At 41.0% G+C, this 14,122-nt stretch overlaps 1 protein-coding gene across 4 annotated transcripts in view; it reads right to left on the bottom strand.

The window, feature by feature from the left end:
- The window catches only part of crtc3 (CREB regulated transcription coactivator 3), an 82,955-nt gene that overhangs the window by 58,537 nt on the left and 10,296 nt on the right, over window positions 1-14,122 (bottom strand). For all 4 annotated transcript variants that reach the window (XM_036964496.1, XM_036964494.1, XM_036964495.1 and 1 more), the window contains exon 2: window positions 3,393-3,503. In XM_036964496.1, the coding sequence (XP_036820391.1) occupies window positions 3,393-3,503 (111 nt within the window). The remainder of the gene's footprint in view (window positions 1-3,392; window positions 3,504-14,122) is intronic.

The raw sequence follows: 14,122 nt of genomic DNA, 5'->3' as shown, positions 1-14,122 counted from the left end.
CAAAAGCGTGAGTAGGACTACTCTTCAAAATACATACTCATACCAATCTGGTGGCCCTTCTTGGTTGAATGTCTAGTTGGTGCATATACATGTATTGGCCATATAAGTAATGACCAAACACGTCAAATGGAGGCCTAGGTTTAGCAGATAGACTTCCAGTCATTGCGCTATGGGTAACACTAGTTAACATTGGCCCACAAAACTACCAACCAACTTCCTTCATACTGGACACAGAAACATAAAAATGGTATCCACGAGTTCATCTGACTCTGGGGAAGTAGATAAGGGGCCTCATTGCCAAAATCCAGAAGTTCCCTTTAAGTCTACAGTAATATTGTTTAAAAAATGTTTTTCATTATCTAGCCATTTTATCTGCTACAGCAAGGGACCATGCGCTGTCAGCTTGAAGTCCATACCAAGCAGTGAAAACTTAAGTTGTTTCTATGCATCTATACTACTGCCATCATAGTAGCACTGTAATCCTGGCAGCTGTGAGAGTTACAGTTATGGTGTAATAGTTGGACTTGGTGGCATTCGGAAGGATGCAATGCACTGCAACAGCTAGAAATGTCAAGTCCAACATGGACATTAGACCTTACTGTACCGGACAGGAAAGCAGTCTATCCAAATGTTCCATAACACTGTTGTACCCTACTACTTAGTCTAGCTTGGCAGACTTGTACAATATTGACATTTAAATTACTGACGGGTCATGGTACCCTGTGCCTGAGTTTGGCGGAGGGTGTAACACAGCCAACTAGTCCACATGTTATCCCCATGCCAGAGACCGGAGTTCACTTCATGGTCCCTCATCCCTCATCACTGGCCTACACATAATGTCAAAGGCATCTGTAGCATTGGTAGATGGGTACAAATAAAGCAGATATTGAATATCCCTTTGAGCATGGAGAAGTAATAATAATAATAATAATAATAATGCATCCCATAACATTTTTACATGGAAATAGCTATTCTATCACTCAGCCTAAAGTAGCAGCCAATGTTAGGCCTACATTGAAAAAAAACATGCAGGGCTTGACATTAACCTGTTTATCCAGGAGGTGACTGACAATGTTGTTGTGTTTGATGGAAGAAACCACTTTACAAAATAAAATACATTATTATTCCCATAGCATTACTACAGAGAATCAGACAAATTATGCTACCAGCTACCATAAGCTACTTAGCTTATTCAAGCCTGTCTCAAAATACAACACTGCCCCTTTAAGACAAAAATAAGCTCTTTACCTACTCGCTTTTCAAAGATGCCTTTCCTCCCCTATTCCTGATTCCAAATGATCTGTACCGATTATGATTTTAACGCTGATACCGATTATTGGAGGACCAAAAAAGCAGATACCGATTAATCTGACAATTTTTTAAAATGTATTTGTAATAATGACAATTACAACAATACTGAATGAACACTTATTTTAACTTCATATAATACATCCATAATCAATTTAGCCTCAAGTAAATAATGAAACATGTTCAATTTAGTTTAAATAATGCAAAAAATTATGCAAAAACAAAAGTATTGGAGAAGAAAGTAAAAGTGCAATATGTGCTATGTAAGAAAGCTAACGTTTCAGTTCCTTGCTCAGAACATGAGAACACATGAAAGCTGGTGGTTCCTTTTAACATGAGTCTTCAATATTCCCAGGTAAGAAGTTTTGGGTTGTAGTTATTATAGGACTATTTCCCTCTATACCATTTGTATTTCATTAACCTTTGACTATTGGATGTTCTTATAGGCACTTTAGTATTGCCAGTGTAACAGTATAGCTTCCGTCCCTCTAGTTAGCCATTTCACGTCGGTGACACCAGCCTCATCTTGGGAGTTGATAGGCTTGCTTGACGCACAACGAAGCGCAATGCTTGAAGCACAACGAAGAGCTGCTGGCAAAACGCACGAAGGTGCTGTTTGAATGAATGTTTACACGCCTGCTTCTGCCTACCACCGCTCAGTCAGATACTTAGATACTTGTATGCTCAGTCAGTTTATATGCAACGCAGGAACACGCTAGATAATATCTAGTAATATCAACCATGTAAAATAAAATACAATTTGATTTGATGTGTAGTTAACTAGTGATTATGATTGATTGTTTATTATAAGATAAGTTTAATGCTAGCTAGCAACTTACCTTGGCTTACTGCATTCGCGTAACAGACTGTCTCCTTGTGGAGTGCAACGAGAGAGAGGCAGGTCGTTATATCGCATTGGACTAGTTAACTGTAAGGTTGCAAGAACGGATCCCCCGAGCTGACAAGGTGAAAATCTGTCGTTCTGCCTCTGAACAAGGCAGTTAACCCACCGTTCCTAGGCCGTCATTGAAAATAAGAATGTGTTCTTAATAACTGACTTGCCTAGTTAAATACATGCATACACACACACACACACACACACACACACATCTTTTTTTCAAAGGCAAATCGGCACCCAAAAATACTGATTACCAATTGTTAAGAAAACTTTTTAAAAAACTTAAAAATCGGCCCTAATTAAATCGGCCATTCCGATTAATCGGTCGACCTCTAATCTGTACCTGGCATAATAACTCACTAACTAGCAACGGATATGAACTAAAAGTGCACATGTGGCTACATGCAGCTCTCACTTTGATCTCAACACAATAGCATCTACTCATGACCACAGCTGTAAACAGAGTCCAGTTCAAAGTAAATGGCACAGATCCATATACGGCAATGGCCTATTTGCATATAGACCTACTGCAGCGCTGTTTGGTTATGGGCGGAGTCCTGTGTAATACAATCCTACTCCGATGCGTTCTGCCGACAAAATCTTTTGCATTATTTGTTTAGTTTCGGTATGTTGCATTGAAAGTGGCTAATATTGCATTGATACAAGCACAATTGCCAGAGTAAAGGGAATGGTTGATAGGTGTTAACTAATGGGGAAATCTCTAGAAAGTTGAATGTAGTTCAATCCTCGTGCTTCTCTCCGTGGGCTGATATTTCTTCTGCGCAGCAGTACTGGGGAGCTGCGATGGAGTCTCGGGGGTACTGCGTGCCCGCACGCAACTTAGAGGGAACAATGGTTATGGGAATACTTGTAATCAGGACAATGACAGCTTGAAGACATTGGGGTTAATATTGTACAATCCAGGTGTGCAAAGCTGTTAGAGACTTACCCAGAAAGACTCACAGCTGTTATCGCCACAAAAGGTGCTTCTACAAAGTACTGAATCAAGGGTGTGAATACTTATGGAAATGAGAAATTTCAGAATTTATTTTCAATACATTTGCAGAAATGTCTAAAAACATGTTTTCAATTTGTCATTACGGGGCATTGTGTGTAGATATTTAAAAAAAATTGAAAAAAAAAAAAAAAGAGCACAATTGTTTGAGGGGGGGGGGGGGGGCCTCACCTGGAAGTCGGCGCTAGAGTTGCCGATCTGGTTGACGTTGGGCAGGGAGCCTCCATAGTACTGGGCCCTGGTCTGGGTCTGACGTAGCTGTTGGATCTTCTGGAACTGCACCTGTTGGTCAACAACAAAACGGCAGTCAGTAACCAAGGAGCCACAGGAGAAGAAGGAGCAGGATTTATTAGAGGGATGTCCAATAGCGGTCCTGCGAAAGAAAGTCTCGTCCTGACACGTTCAATCTTTTCTCAACCAGTTGAAATCAGCATAATATTTATGGATCTATACAAAGAAATACAGAAACAGGTCAAACGACATGCAGCTAGTTTGCTGTCCTACCAGCTTCAGTTTGAAGTAATTGCATTAGCTGTGTAGTTGGCTAGCTCCTATGAACAGTGCCCTGACAAGAAAGCACATTTTCTATGAAGGGCAAAAATCACACATCATTAGCTCATTGATATGGATGTATCCAAAACATCTTAAACAAATGCAATTGCAGCTACTTTGCTGTTATTCTAGCACTGCACTGTTTGAGCTGACTGTGTTAGCCGTAGTTTGCTAGCTAGCGTTGCTAGAGCGTTGCCTGCCAGGATGGCAACTGAACATTTACAACGAACGACTGGGTTGCATCCATAGATATAGAACAAAAATACTTAACCTGTTAGAGCTCTAGGGGCGCTATTTCATTTTTGGATAAAAAACGTTCCCGTTTTAAGCGCGATATTTTGTCACGAAAAGATGCTCGACTATGCATATTCTTGACAGTTTTGGAAAGAAAACACTCTGAAGTTTCAGAATCTGCAAAGATTTTGTCTGTAAGTGCCCCAGAACTCATTCTACAGGCGAAACCAAGATGATGCATCACCCAGGAATTAGCAGAATTTCTGAAGCTCTGTTTTCCATTCTCTCCTTATATGGCTGTGATTGCGCAACGAATGAGCCTACACTTTCTGTCGTTCGCCCAAGGTCTTAGCAGCATTGTGACGTATTTGTAGGCATATCATTGGAAGATTGACCATAAGAGACTACATTTTCCAAGTGTCCGCCTGGTGTCCTGCATCGAATTCGGTGCGCAATTGCCAGCTGCTTCTACTTTACCATTTGATTCAGGGGAGAAAGCATGTGTCCAAGAACGATGTATCAATGAAGAGATATGTGAAAAACACCTTGATGATTGATTCTAAACAACGTTTGCCATGTTTTCAGTCGATATTATGGAGTTAATTTGGAAAAAAGTTTGCGTTTTGAGGACTGAATTTATGGATTTTTTTTGGTAGCCAAATGTGATGTATAAAACGGAGCTATTTCTAATACACAAGGAATCTTTTTGGAAAAACTGAGCATCTTCTATCTAACAGAGTATCCTCATTGAAAACATCAGAAGTTCTTCAAAGGTAAATGATTTTATTTGAAGGCTTTTATGTTTTTGTTAATGTTGCGTGCTGGATGCTAACGCTAATGCTAACGCTAAATGCTAACGCGAAATGCTAACTCTAGCTAGCTACTTTTACACAAATTATTGTTTTCCTATGGTTGAGAAGCATATTTTGAAAATCTGAGATGACAGTGTTGTTTACAAAAGGCTAAGCTTGAGAGATGGCATATTTATTTCATTTCATTTGCGATTTTCATAAATAGTTAACGTTGTGTTATGCTAATGAGCTTGCTGATAGATTTCCACAATCCTGGATACAGGGGTTTTTTCATAGCTAAACGTGACGCAGAAAACGGAGCGATTTGTCCTAAACAAATAATCTTTCAGGAAAAACTGAACATTTGCTATCTGAGAGTCTCCTCATTGAAAACATCTGAAGTTCTTCAAAGGTAAATGATTTTTTTGAATGCTTTTCTGTTTTTTTGTGTAAATGTTGCCAGCTGAATGCTAATGCTAAATGCTACGTTAGCCATCAATACTGTTACACAAATGCTTGTTTTGCAATGGTTGAGAAGCATATTTTGAAAATCTGAGATGACAGTGTTGTTAACAAAAGGCTAAGCTTGAGAGCTAGCATATTTATTTCATTTCATTTGCGATTTTCATGAATAGTTAACGTTGCGTTATGGTAATGAGCTTGAGTCTGTATTCACGAACCCGGATCCGGGATGGGGAGATCAGAAAGGTTAACGTATGTGTCGCGTCTCTGGCAACCAAACCGATAGTCAACGGCCAGCCCGCTTGGCTAGCAACCATAGATGTGTCAGAACTACGCCTATATTTTCATTGAGGGATGAAAGTAGCCTATTTTTTTATTTCAAAATGTAATGGTAACCCGTTGTAGAAAAGCTACTGTAGACTCAAGGTTGTGCGAAACAACTTTTTTTACTCTGCTCCGCCCTGTACCTATGAACACAGCACAGCCGTGCTAAAAGAAAAGTTGTTTAGCATGCCCTCCGCTTTATTTTGCTCCAGCCCAGCATCAACTCCTCTCCTACTCCTGCCTACATGACTAAGATTGGCCAATGGTCACCCCTGGGCTATAATTGCATCCAGTCAACACAGCAGCTGCATGGGCGGAGCATGGGGATAATAAGAGCAAAATATGTACAAGACAGCAAGAGTGACAGAAAGTTGTACATCAGAGAAATAAGACAATGGAAGTTGTGTTGCTGGTTTAGTTTATTGGTTCAAATCAAACATTGCCTTCAATGTTGGCTGTATGGTTCAAATACATGATACACTATCAATTTCTTATTGAATGACATTACAGAAATCCTTAGGTTTTAGACAAACAATACTTCGGTTACGCTTTTGCTCATGGGTGTGGGGAGGTGTCATTTCTGTCCAATGACGTAGTCTAGTTTCTGGAGAATACATCTGTTCATTAAAGGGAACCCCTAGAAGCAAATGTTTTGTAACCTATCCATTCACCAATTGATAGACATGAGTCTGGTATAGCAGCCTGTCTCCACACCGGGCCCCTTATCCATAGTGTCTCAGAGTAGGAGTGCTGATAATGAATAACAAACAGTAGGCTATATGGACAGATCCTAGAGCAGCGCACTTACTCTGAGACACTTTGTGGATACAGACCCTGTGCTCCTCCAACACAGGACCAACTCAGGGACCACACAGAGCATGGTTTGTTCGGCTAAGGTAAACAGTTCCAATTATCAATTCTGATCAGGAAAAGGCAAATCCGTGGGGCATTTCTTCCTCACACTAACCAAAGGACAAAATTTGAATCTCAAAGACTGACCTCATTTGATGCACTCAATGGGTTTACACAGAAGAGGAACTCTCAGAGAAGAGAGGACAGTAAAATAGTTGACAATGAGCTAAACTAGGTTTAATGTAACACTCTACAGCTTCAGGGACATTCAGGAGACCTTTAGCTCTTGTTGTGATTAAATGTCATTCAAATTGAACACATGGCTCGAGCTCCAGGGAAAGCTGTTCTCTCTCGGTGTGTCTGACAAGCCGGCAACATCTTGCAGGTGTAAGATGAGCCCATGTCTGTCTACAAAGTAAGAGAGAACACCACTGATGTTGGGCCTGAGCGATATGGCTAAAAATCAGATGGACACCAGTCTCAACGTCAACAGTGAAGAGGCAACTCCGGGATGCTGTCCTTCTGGCAGAGTTGCAAAGAAAAAGCCATACCTCAGACGGGCCAATAAAAAGAAAAGATTAACATGGGCAAAAGACCACAGACACTGGACAGAGGAACTCTGCCTAGAAGGCCAGCATCCGGGAGTCACCTCTTCACTGTTGACATTGAGACTGGTGTTGAGGGTACTATTTAAATGAAGCTGCCAGTTGAGGACTTGTGAGGTGTCTGTTTCTCAAACTAGACACTAATGTACTTGTCCTCTTTCTCTGTTGGACACCGGGGCCTCCCACTCTTTCTATTCTGGTTAGTGCCAGTTTGCGTTGTTCTGTGAAGGGAGTAGTACACAGCGTTGTCCGAGATCTTCAGTTTCTTGGCAATTTCTGGCATGGAATGTTACAGAAGAAAGTTATTTGTTTCTGGCCATTTTGAGCCTGTAATTGAACCCACAAAAGCTGATGCTCCAGATACTCAACTAGTCTAAAGGGCATTTTTATTGCTTCTTTAATCAGAACAGTTTTCAGCTGTTCTAACATAATTGCAAAAGGGTTTTCTAATGATCAATTAGCCTTTCAAAATGATCAACTTGGATTAACACAACGTGCCATTGGAACACAGGAGTGATGGTTGCTGACAATGGGCCTCTGTCCGCCTACGTAGATATTCCATAAAAAAATCTGCCGTTTCCAGCTACAATTTACAACATTAAGTCTACGCTGTATTTCTGATCAATTTGATGTTATTTTAAATGGATAAAAAGTGCTTTTCTTTCAAAAACAAGGATATTTCTAAGTGACCCCAAACTTTTGACCAGTTGTGTGTATACAGTCGTGGCCAAAAGTTTTGAGAATGACAAATATTACATTTCCAAAGTTCGCTGCTTCAGTGTCTTTAGACATTTTTGTCAGATGTTACTATGGAATACTAAAGGTATAATTACAAGCATTTCATAAGTGTCAAAGCCTTTTATTGACAATTACATGAAGTTGATGCAAAGAGTCAATATTTGCAGTGTTGACCCTTCTCTTTCAAGACCTCTGCAATCCGCCCTGGCATGCTGTCAATTAACTTCTGGGCCACATCCTGACTGTTGGCAGCCCATTCTTCCATAATCAATGCTTGGAGTTTGTCAGAATTTGTGGGGTTTTGTTTGTCCTCCTGCCTCGAGGCTTGACCACAAGTTCTCACTGGGATTAAGGTCTTAGGAGTTTCCTGGCCATGGACCCAAAATATCAATCTTTTGTTCCCTGAGACACTTAGTTATCACTTTTGCCTTTTGGCAAGGTGTTCCATCATGCTGGAAAAGGCATTGTTAATCACCAAACTGTTCCTGGATGGTTGGGAGAAGTTGCTCTAGAAGGATGTGTTTGTACCATTCTTTATTCATGGCTGTGTTCTGAGGCAAAATTGAGAGTGAGCCCACTCCCTTGGCTGAGAAGCAACCCCACACATGAATGGTCTCAGGATGCTTTACTGTTGGCATGGCACAGGACTGATGGTAGCGCTCACCTTGTCTTCTCCGGACAAGCTTTTTTCCGGATGCCCCAAACAATCGGAAAGGGGATTCATCAGAGAAAATGACTTTACCCCAGTCCTCAGCAGTCCAATCCCCGAACCTTTTGCAGGATATCAGTCTGTCCCTGATGTTTTTCCCTGGAGAGAAGTGGCTTCTTTGCTGCCGTTCTTGACACCAGGCCATCCTACAAAAGTCTTCGCCTCACTGTGCGTGCAGATGCACTCACACCTGCCTGCTGCCACACCTGCCTGCTGCCATTCAAGCTCTGTACTGGTGGTGCCCCGATCCCGCAGCTGAATCAACTTTAGGAGACGGTCCTGGCGCTTGCTGGACTTTCTTGGGCGCCCTGAAGCCTTCTTCACAACAATTGAACCGCTCTCCTTGTAGTTCTTGATGATCCAATAAATGGTTGATTTATGTGCAATCTTACTGGCAGCAATATCCTTGCCTATGAAGCCCTTTTTGTGCAAAGCAATGATGACGGCACGTGTTTCCTTGCAGGTAACCATCGTTGACAGAGGAAGAACAATGATGCACCACCCTCCTTTTGAAGCTTCCAGTCTGTTATTCGAACTCAATCAGTATGACAGAGTGATCTCCAGCCTTGTCCTCGTCAACACTCACTTGTGTTAACGAGATAATCACTGAAATGTCCTTTTGTGGCAGGGCTGACATGCAGTGGAAATGTTTTTTGGGGGATTCAGTTCATTTGCATGGCAAAGAGGGACTTTGCAATTAATTGCAATTCATCTGATCACTCTTCATAACATTCTGGAGTATATGCAAATTGCCATCATACAAACTGACGCAGCAGACTTTGTGAAAATTAATATTTTGTCATTCTCAAAACTTTTGCCCACAACTGTACACAGAGAGATTTTGACTTTCTCTAAATAAAGCTTTGTTCCACAATTTAAGGTCAAAACACCCCATTTCAAACAGTCAGGAATAATCTAATGAATTCACGGCTTGTAAAATTATACCTTGGCTAAAAATATATGACTTCCACAACCATAAAGACCCAATTTCATCAAAAGTTTCACCTGCATTTTTTTTGCAATAATCATTGATCTGGCTTTCAAGTCTGTCTATGAAATGCAATGTTGTTAGACATTTCACCAGAATATGCACATTTCAGCAATAGTGCCCAACTTCTTGTAGCAGTCATAAAATATTAACACAAGTCTCAAACAATCACGTGCTAATGAGTAGCCACCTAAACTTTATATTTCAAGTCTAGCCAACTTGGGTGTATTTGCTTGCTAACATGGTAGAACAGTTGAACTGTTATGAATACACCCTCCTGTCCATCTCCACCTGTTTGAAGAACTCTGTTCACTTTGTTTAGATATTGAAATCAAGTGGCCAACCGGGATAAGATGCTTATTACTAAGAATCAGAAGGAGTTGCCAATTTCTTATATAAATCTGTATTTGTATACTCACTGCACATTTATAAAAACACAGACCAGACAGCTAGCACATAAGTCTGTTGCTAAAATGCTGCTAGCGGTATTACATTCAACAAAATCATGTTTACTGGGACTCTCATTTTAGTAGGGTCTGCTCTATTCTACATTTTGGGAGTTGAGACATAAAAAGGGTATCGTTAGAACATTTTTCATTATTTAATTAAGCGTTTCTGTGGCCATTTGACCGATTCTGTAGGACCAAACCTCAAATGCAAAACGAGAGTTTAAACTGCTTGTTGTCAGTGAGGAAGAAGTGTTCTTTAGTCCTTGTTGTTTTGAGTGGCAGGGGGAGGGTCTTGGTCTGTGTAGAAGTGGGAAAGTGCGGTGAACACAGCACAGGAGACAAGACCAAAAAGACAGTCAAAAACTGGGGAGAATTTTTTTTTATACCTTGAATCTTGCGATATAAGCATTTGGAACGTCGGACTAAACATACATTGAAATCAATTTGATATAAAATCGCCCAGCCCTGTTAGACTGAGCATTTAAAAACCACAATCTCTGTTCTGAATCCAACATCCCCTCAAGATCAACTCGAGAGGGAATTTCCCCTTAATGCATAGCAATCTCATTGCCAATACCCCCTCTGTTTTCCCCAGCTTCCCAGATAGGTAGCCTACCTAACATGGTCATAGCCTAACTTGGCATAGACCACACCTTAATATAAAAAAATTACCCATCACAAGATTGTCCCACCAAAGACAAAATGCAGGACTATTTTAAATACTCCCAGCCAATCGGGTAAAACAGTGCTTAACGAATGGGGTTCCGGAGGACGGGATAATGCAACAAGACAACCATCATAAACAGAACACACATTCCAGCGCCTCAGAGTATCCAATAATACTATTCATAAAGATGACACAGAGGGACAAAATGTCAAAGACCTTGCGGTGACATTATTCCCATGGGTTAAGAGAGGAAATCCAGGCGATTTCAACAACTCATACGACAAACTGCAGATGAACAACATAGGAGAAGCCGAAAGCATCTGCAGACCACGAAGCACCGGTGTAGACCTTTTTCACAGAGCAGGAAGACACTTTGCTAGTTTACTTTCCTAAAAAGAGAGTGTGCAACAACAACTTTATAAAGACACATGAACACTTTGCTTTCAGTAGAAACAGAAAAATCTGTATAAGCCTACCCTATGCATTTATCCACATTAGCTGGCAAACTCCTTGACCATTCAGTGAAATAGCCTAGGTCTACTATGCACAGTGGTGGGAAAGCAGTTTACCCTCCGGTGAAAACAGACTAGTGAGGTGCAAAATAAAAAAATTGCTAGTTTACATATTGGGATATTATTTGACAATATCGCAATATGATTTTTGCACTAGTTGGCTGTACCTGCACCAAAACATTTTTCCTTCATAGCATGTTCTCCATATTTTAACAAAAAGGGAGCCAATTTGTTTTAAGCACTTAATTCCATGACTGATCAAAACTTATTTTCTCACGGGTCTCTCATCCCTCTGCATGAGCAATATGTTTGGAACATCAAATTGCAATAAAGTTACAGTATCAAATTTAAATTGTTTTGGCTCTATACTCTAGTACTTTGGATTTGAAATGATAAAATGACAAATGAGGTTAAAGTGCAGACTCATCTTTAATTTGAGGGTATTTTCACCATATCGGGTGAATCATTTCAAAAATTACAGCACTTTTTGTACACAGCCTTTAACACCATAGTACCCTCCAAACTTGTCATTAAGCTCGAGACCCTGGGTCTCGACCCCGTCCTGTGCAACTGGGTCCTGGACTTCCTGACGGGCCGCCTCCCAGGTGGTGAGGGTAGGTAACAACATCTCCACCCCGCTCAACACTGGGTGCCCACAAGGGTGCGTTCTCAGCCCTCTCCTGTACTCCCTTTTCACGCAACTGCGTGGCCATGAACGCCTCCAACTCAATCATCAAGTTTGCAGACGACACTACAGTGGTAGGCTTGATTACCAACAACGACGAGACGGCCTACAGGGAGGAGGTGAGGGCCCTCAGAGTGTGGTGTCAGGAAAATAACCTCACACTCAACATCAACAAAACAAAGGAGATGATTGTGGACTTCAGGAAACAGCAGAGGGAGCAGCCGCCTATCTACATTGACGGGACAGTAGTGGAGAAGGAGGAAAGTTAAGTTCCTCTGCGTACACATCACGGACAAACTGAAATGGTCCACCCCCACACAGACAGCGTGGTGAAGGCGGCGCAGCAGCGCCTCTTCAACCTCAGGAGGCTGAAGAAATTTGGCTTGTCACCAAAAACACTCAAACTTTTACAGATGCACAATCGAGAGCATCTTGTCGGGATGTTGTCGGGATGTATGTACCGTAAGGCTCTCCAGAGGGTAGTGAGGTCTGCACAACGCATCACCAGAGGCAAACTACCTGCCCTCCAGGACACCTACACCACCCAATGTCACAGGAAGGCCAAAAAGATCATCAAGGACAACAACCACCCGAGCCACTGCCTGTTCACCCCGCTATCATCCAGAAGGCGAGGTCAGTACAGGTGCATCAAAGTTGGGACCGAGAGACTAAAAAAACAGCCCTCTCTCAAGGCCATCGGACTGTTAAACAGCCATCACTAACATTGAGTGGCTGCTGCCAACATACTGACTCAACTCCAGCCACTTTAATAATGGAAAAATTGATGTAATAATTTATCACTAGCCACTTTCTATAATGCTTACATACCCTACATTACTCATCTCATATGTATATACTGTACTCTATACCATCTACTGCATCTTGCCTATGACGTTCTGTACCATCACTCATTCATATATTTTTATGTACATATTCGTATTCGTTCCTTTACACTTGTGTATATAAGGTAGTTGTGAAATTGTTAGGTTATATTACTTGTTAGATATTACTGCATGGTCGGAACTAGAAGCACAAGCATTTCGCTACAGTCGCATTAACATCTGCAGATGTGTATGTGACAAATACATTTGATTTTGTCTTAGTCCCCCTATTTTAGGTGACAAAGTATCGTGACAAATTCACTTGTGTATTAAATCTGGTCCCATATTCATAGCACACAATGACTTGATCAAGTTTGTCACAAAAAAAATTGTTGGATGAGTTTGCTGTTTGTTTTCGTTGTGTTTCAGATTATTTTGTGCCTAATAGAAATTAATAGTAAATAATGTAGTGTGTAATTTTGGAGTCACTTTTATTGTAAATAAGAATAGAAGTGCTGGAGTAGAACCAAAAAAATAAAAAATAAAAAGTGCCCCAGTCACAATACTTTGAGCTCACTGTATAGAATTGTAATTCATATCGGCACCAACATTTCACAACAATATCGTATTGTGAGGTCCCTGGCAATTCCCAGCCCTAAAACAGACCCAAACACAGAGCCACTCGAGCACTTTCAACTCAGCCTGAATGTTGAAACAGTGAGTTTTAATTACAGCCGTTTTCTGGCAGCGTCTCATGAACTCCGACAACTGCAACCCACTCACTGGGCCTCGGTCTCTCACGGGTCATCAACAGTTCATACCTTACAGGCAACATCACTCGGAGTAGCCTCCAAACCACATCTCCTTTAACTGCCCATTTCAAACTCTGGCCTCTCATAAAAGAAGACATTGTGAAGTGATGGTATGGAAATAATGTGAATGGAACCTTTATATTTTTTCCCAGGAGATCATGTCATTTTTCACGACTCTGCATGTGTACCGAGTGCCTTAATGTTTCAGGAGGCAGAAAATTAATCAAATCAAGAGATTTCAATTCAGCTTGTGATTGCGTGGAGGTGGGCTTTCTTAATAGCCGCCTTCGACCTTGTTCATTAGGGCACAACAAAACGCTTTGAAATGCTTTTCAACAGAAAATGACAAAGCGTTTATTTTGACAAGTGCAGTTAATACCTTCCTGTTTAACTCAGTTCTCTCCTGTTTGGTACCTAATGAATGCAACCGTTGTCAGCTCCCAATCCACAGTACAGGATAAATGTAACTGAAGGGTGGAAGAGGAGAGAAGGGGGAATGAATGAGATGTTATTGATATTCTCCACATCTGAAGAAGTAGGTCAATATGGACATTAGGAATAATGTTTAACAGGTCACAGACAACAAGCCTGTTAGACGTCCATTAGACGACATTAGAAATAAGCATTATATGCGTATGGTACATTTCTGGGATCTTCTACTTCAACTCATGAAACCAACATTTTACATGAGTTTATAATT

Source organism: Oncorhynchus mykiss, chromosome 26 (assembly GCF_013265735.2).
Source record: "Oncorhynchus mykiss isolate Arlee chromosome 26, USDA_OmykA_1.1, whole genome shotgun sequence".
In the NCBI taxonomy this organism is placed as follows: Eukaryota; Metazoa; Chordata; class Actinopteri; order Salmoniformes; family Salmonidae; genus Oncorhynchus; species Oncorhynchus mykiss.
This window is presented reverse-complemented; position numbering and strand designations above follow the sequence as displayed.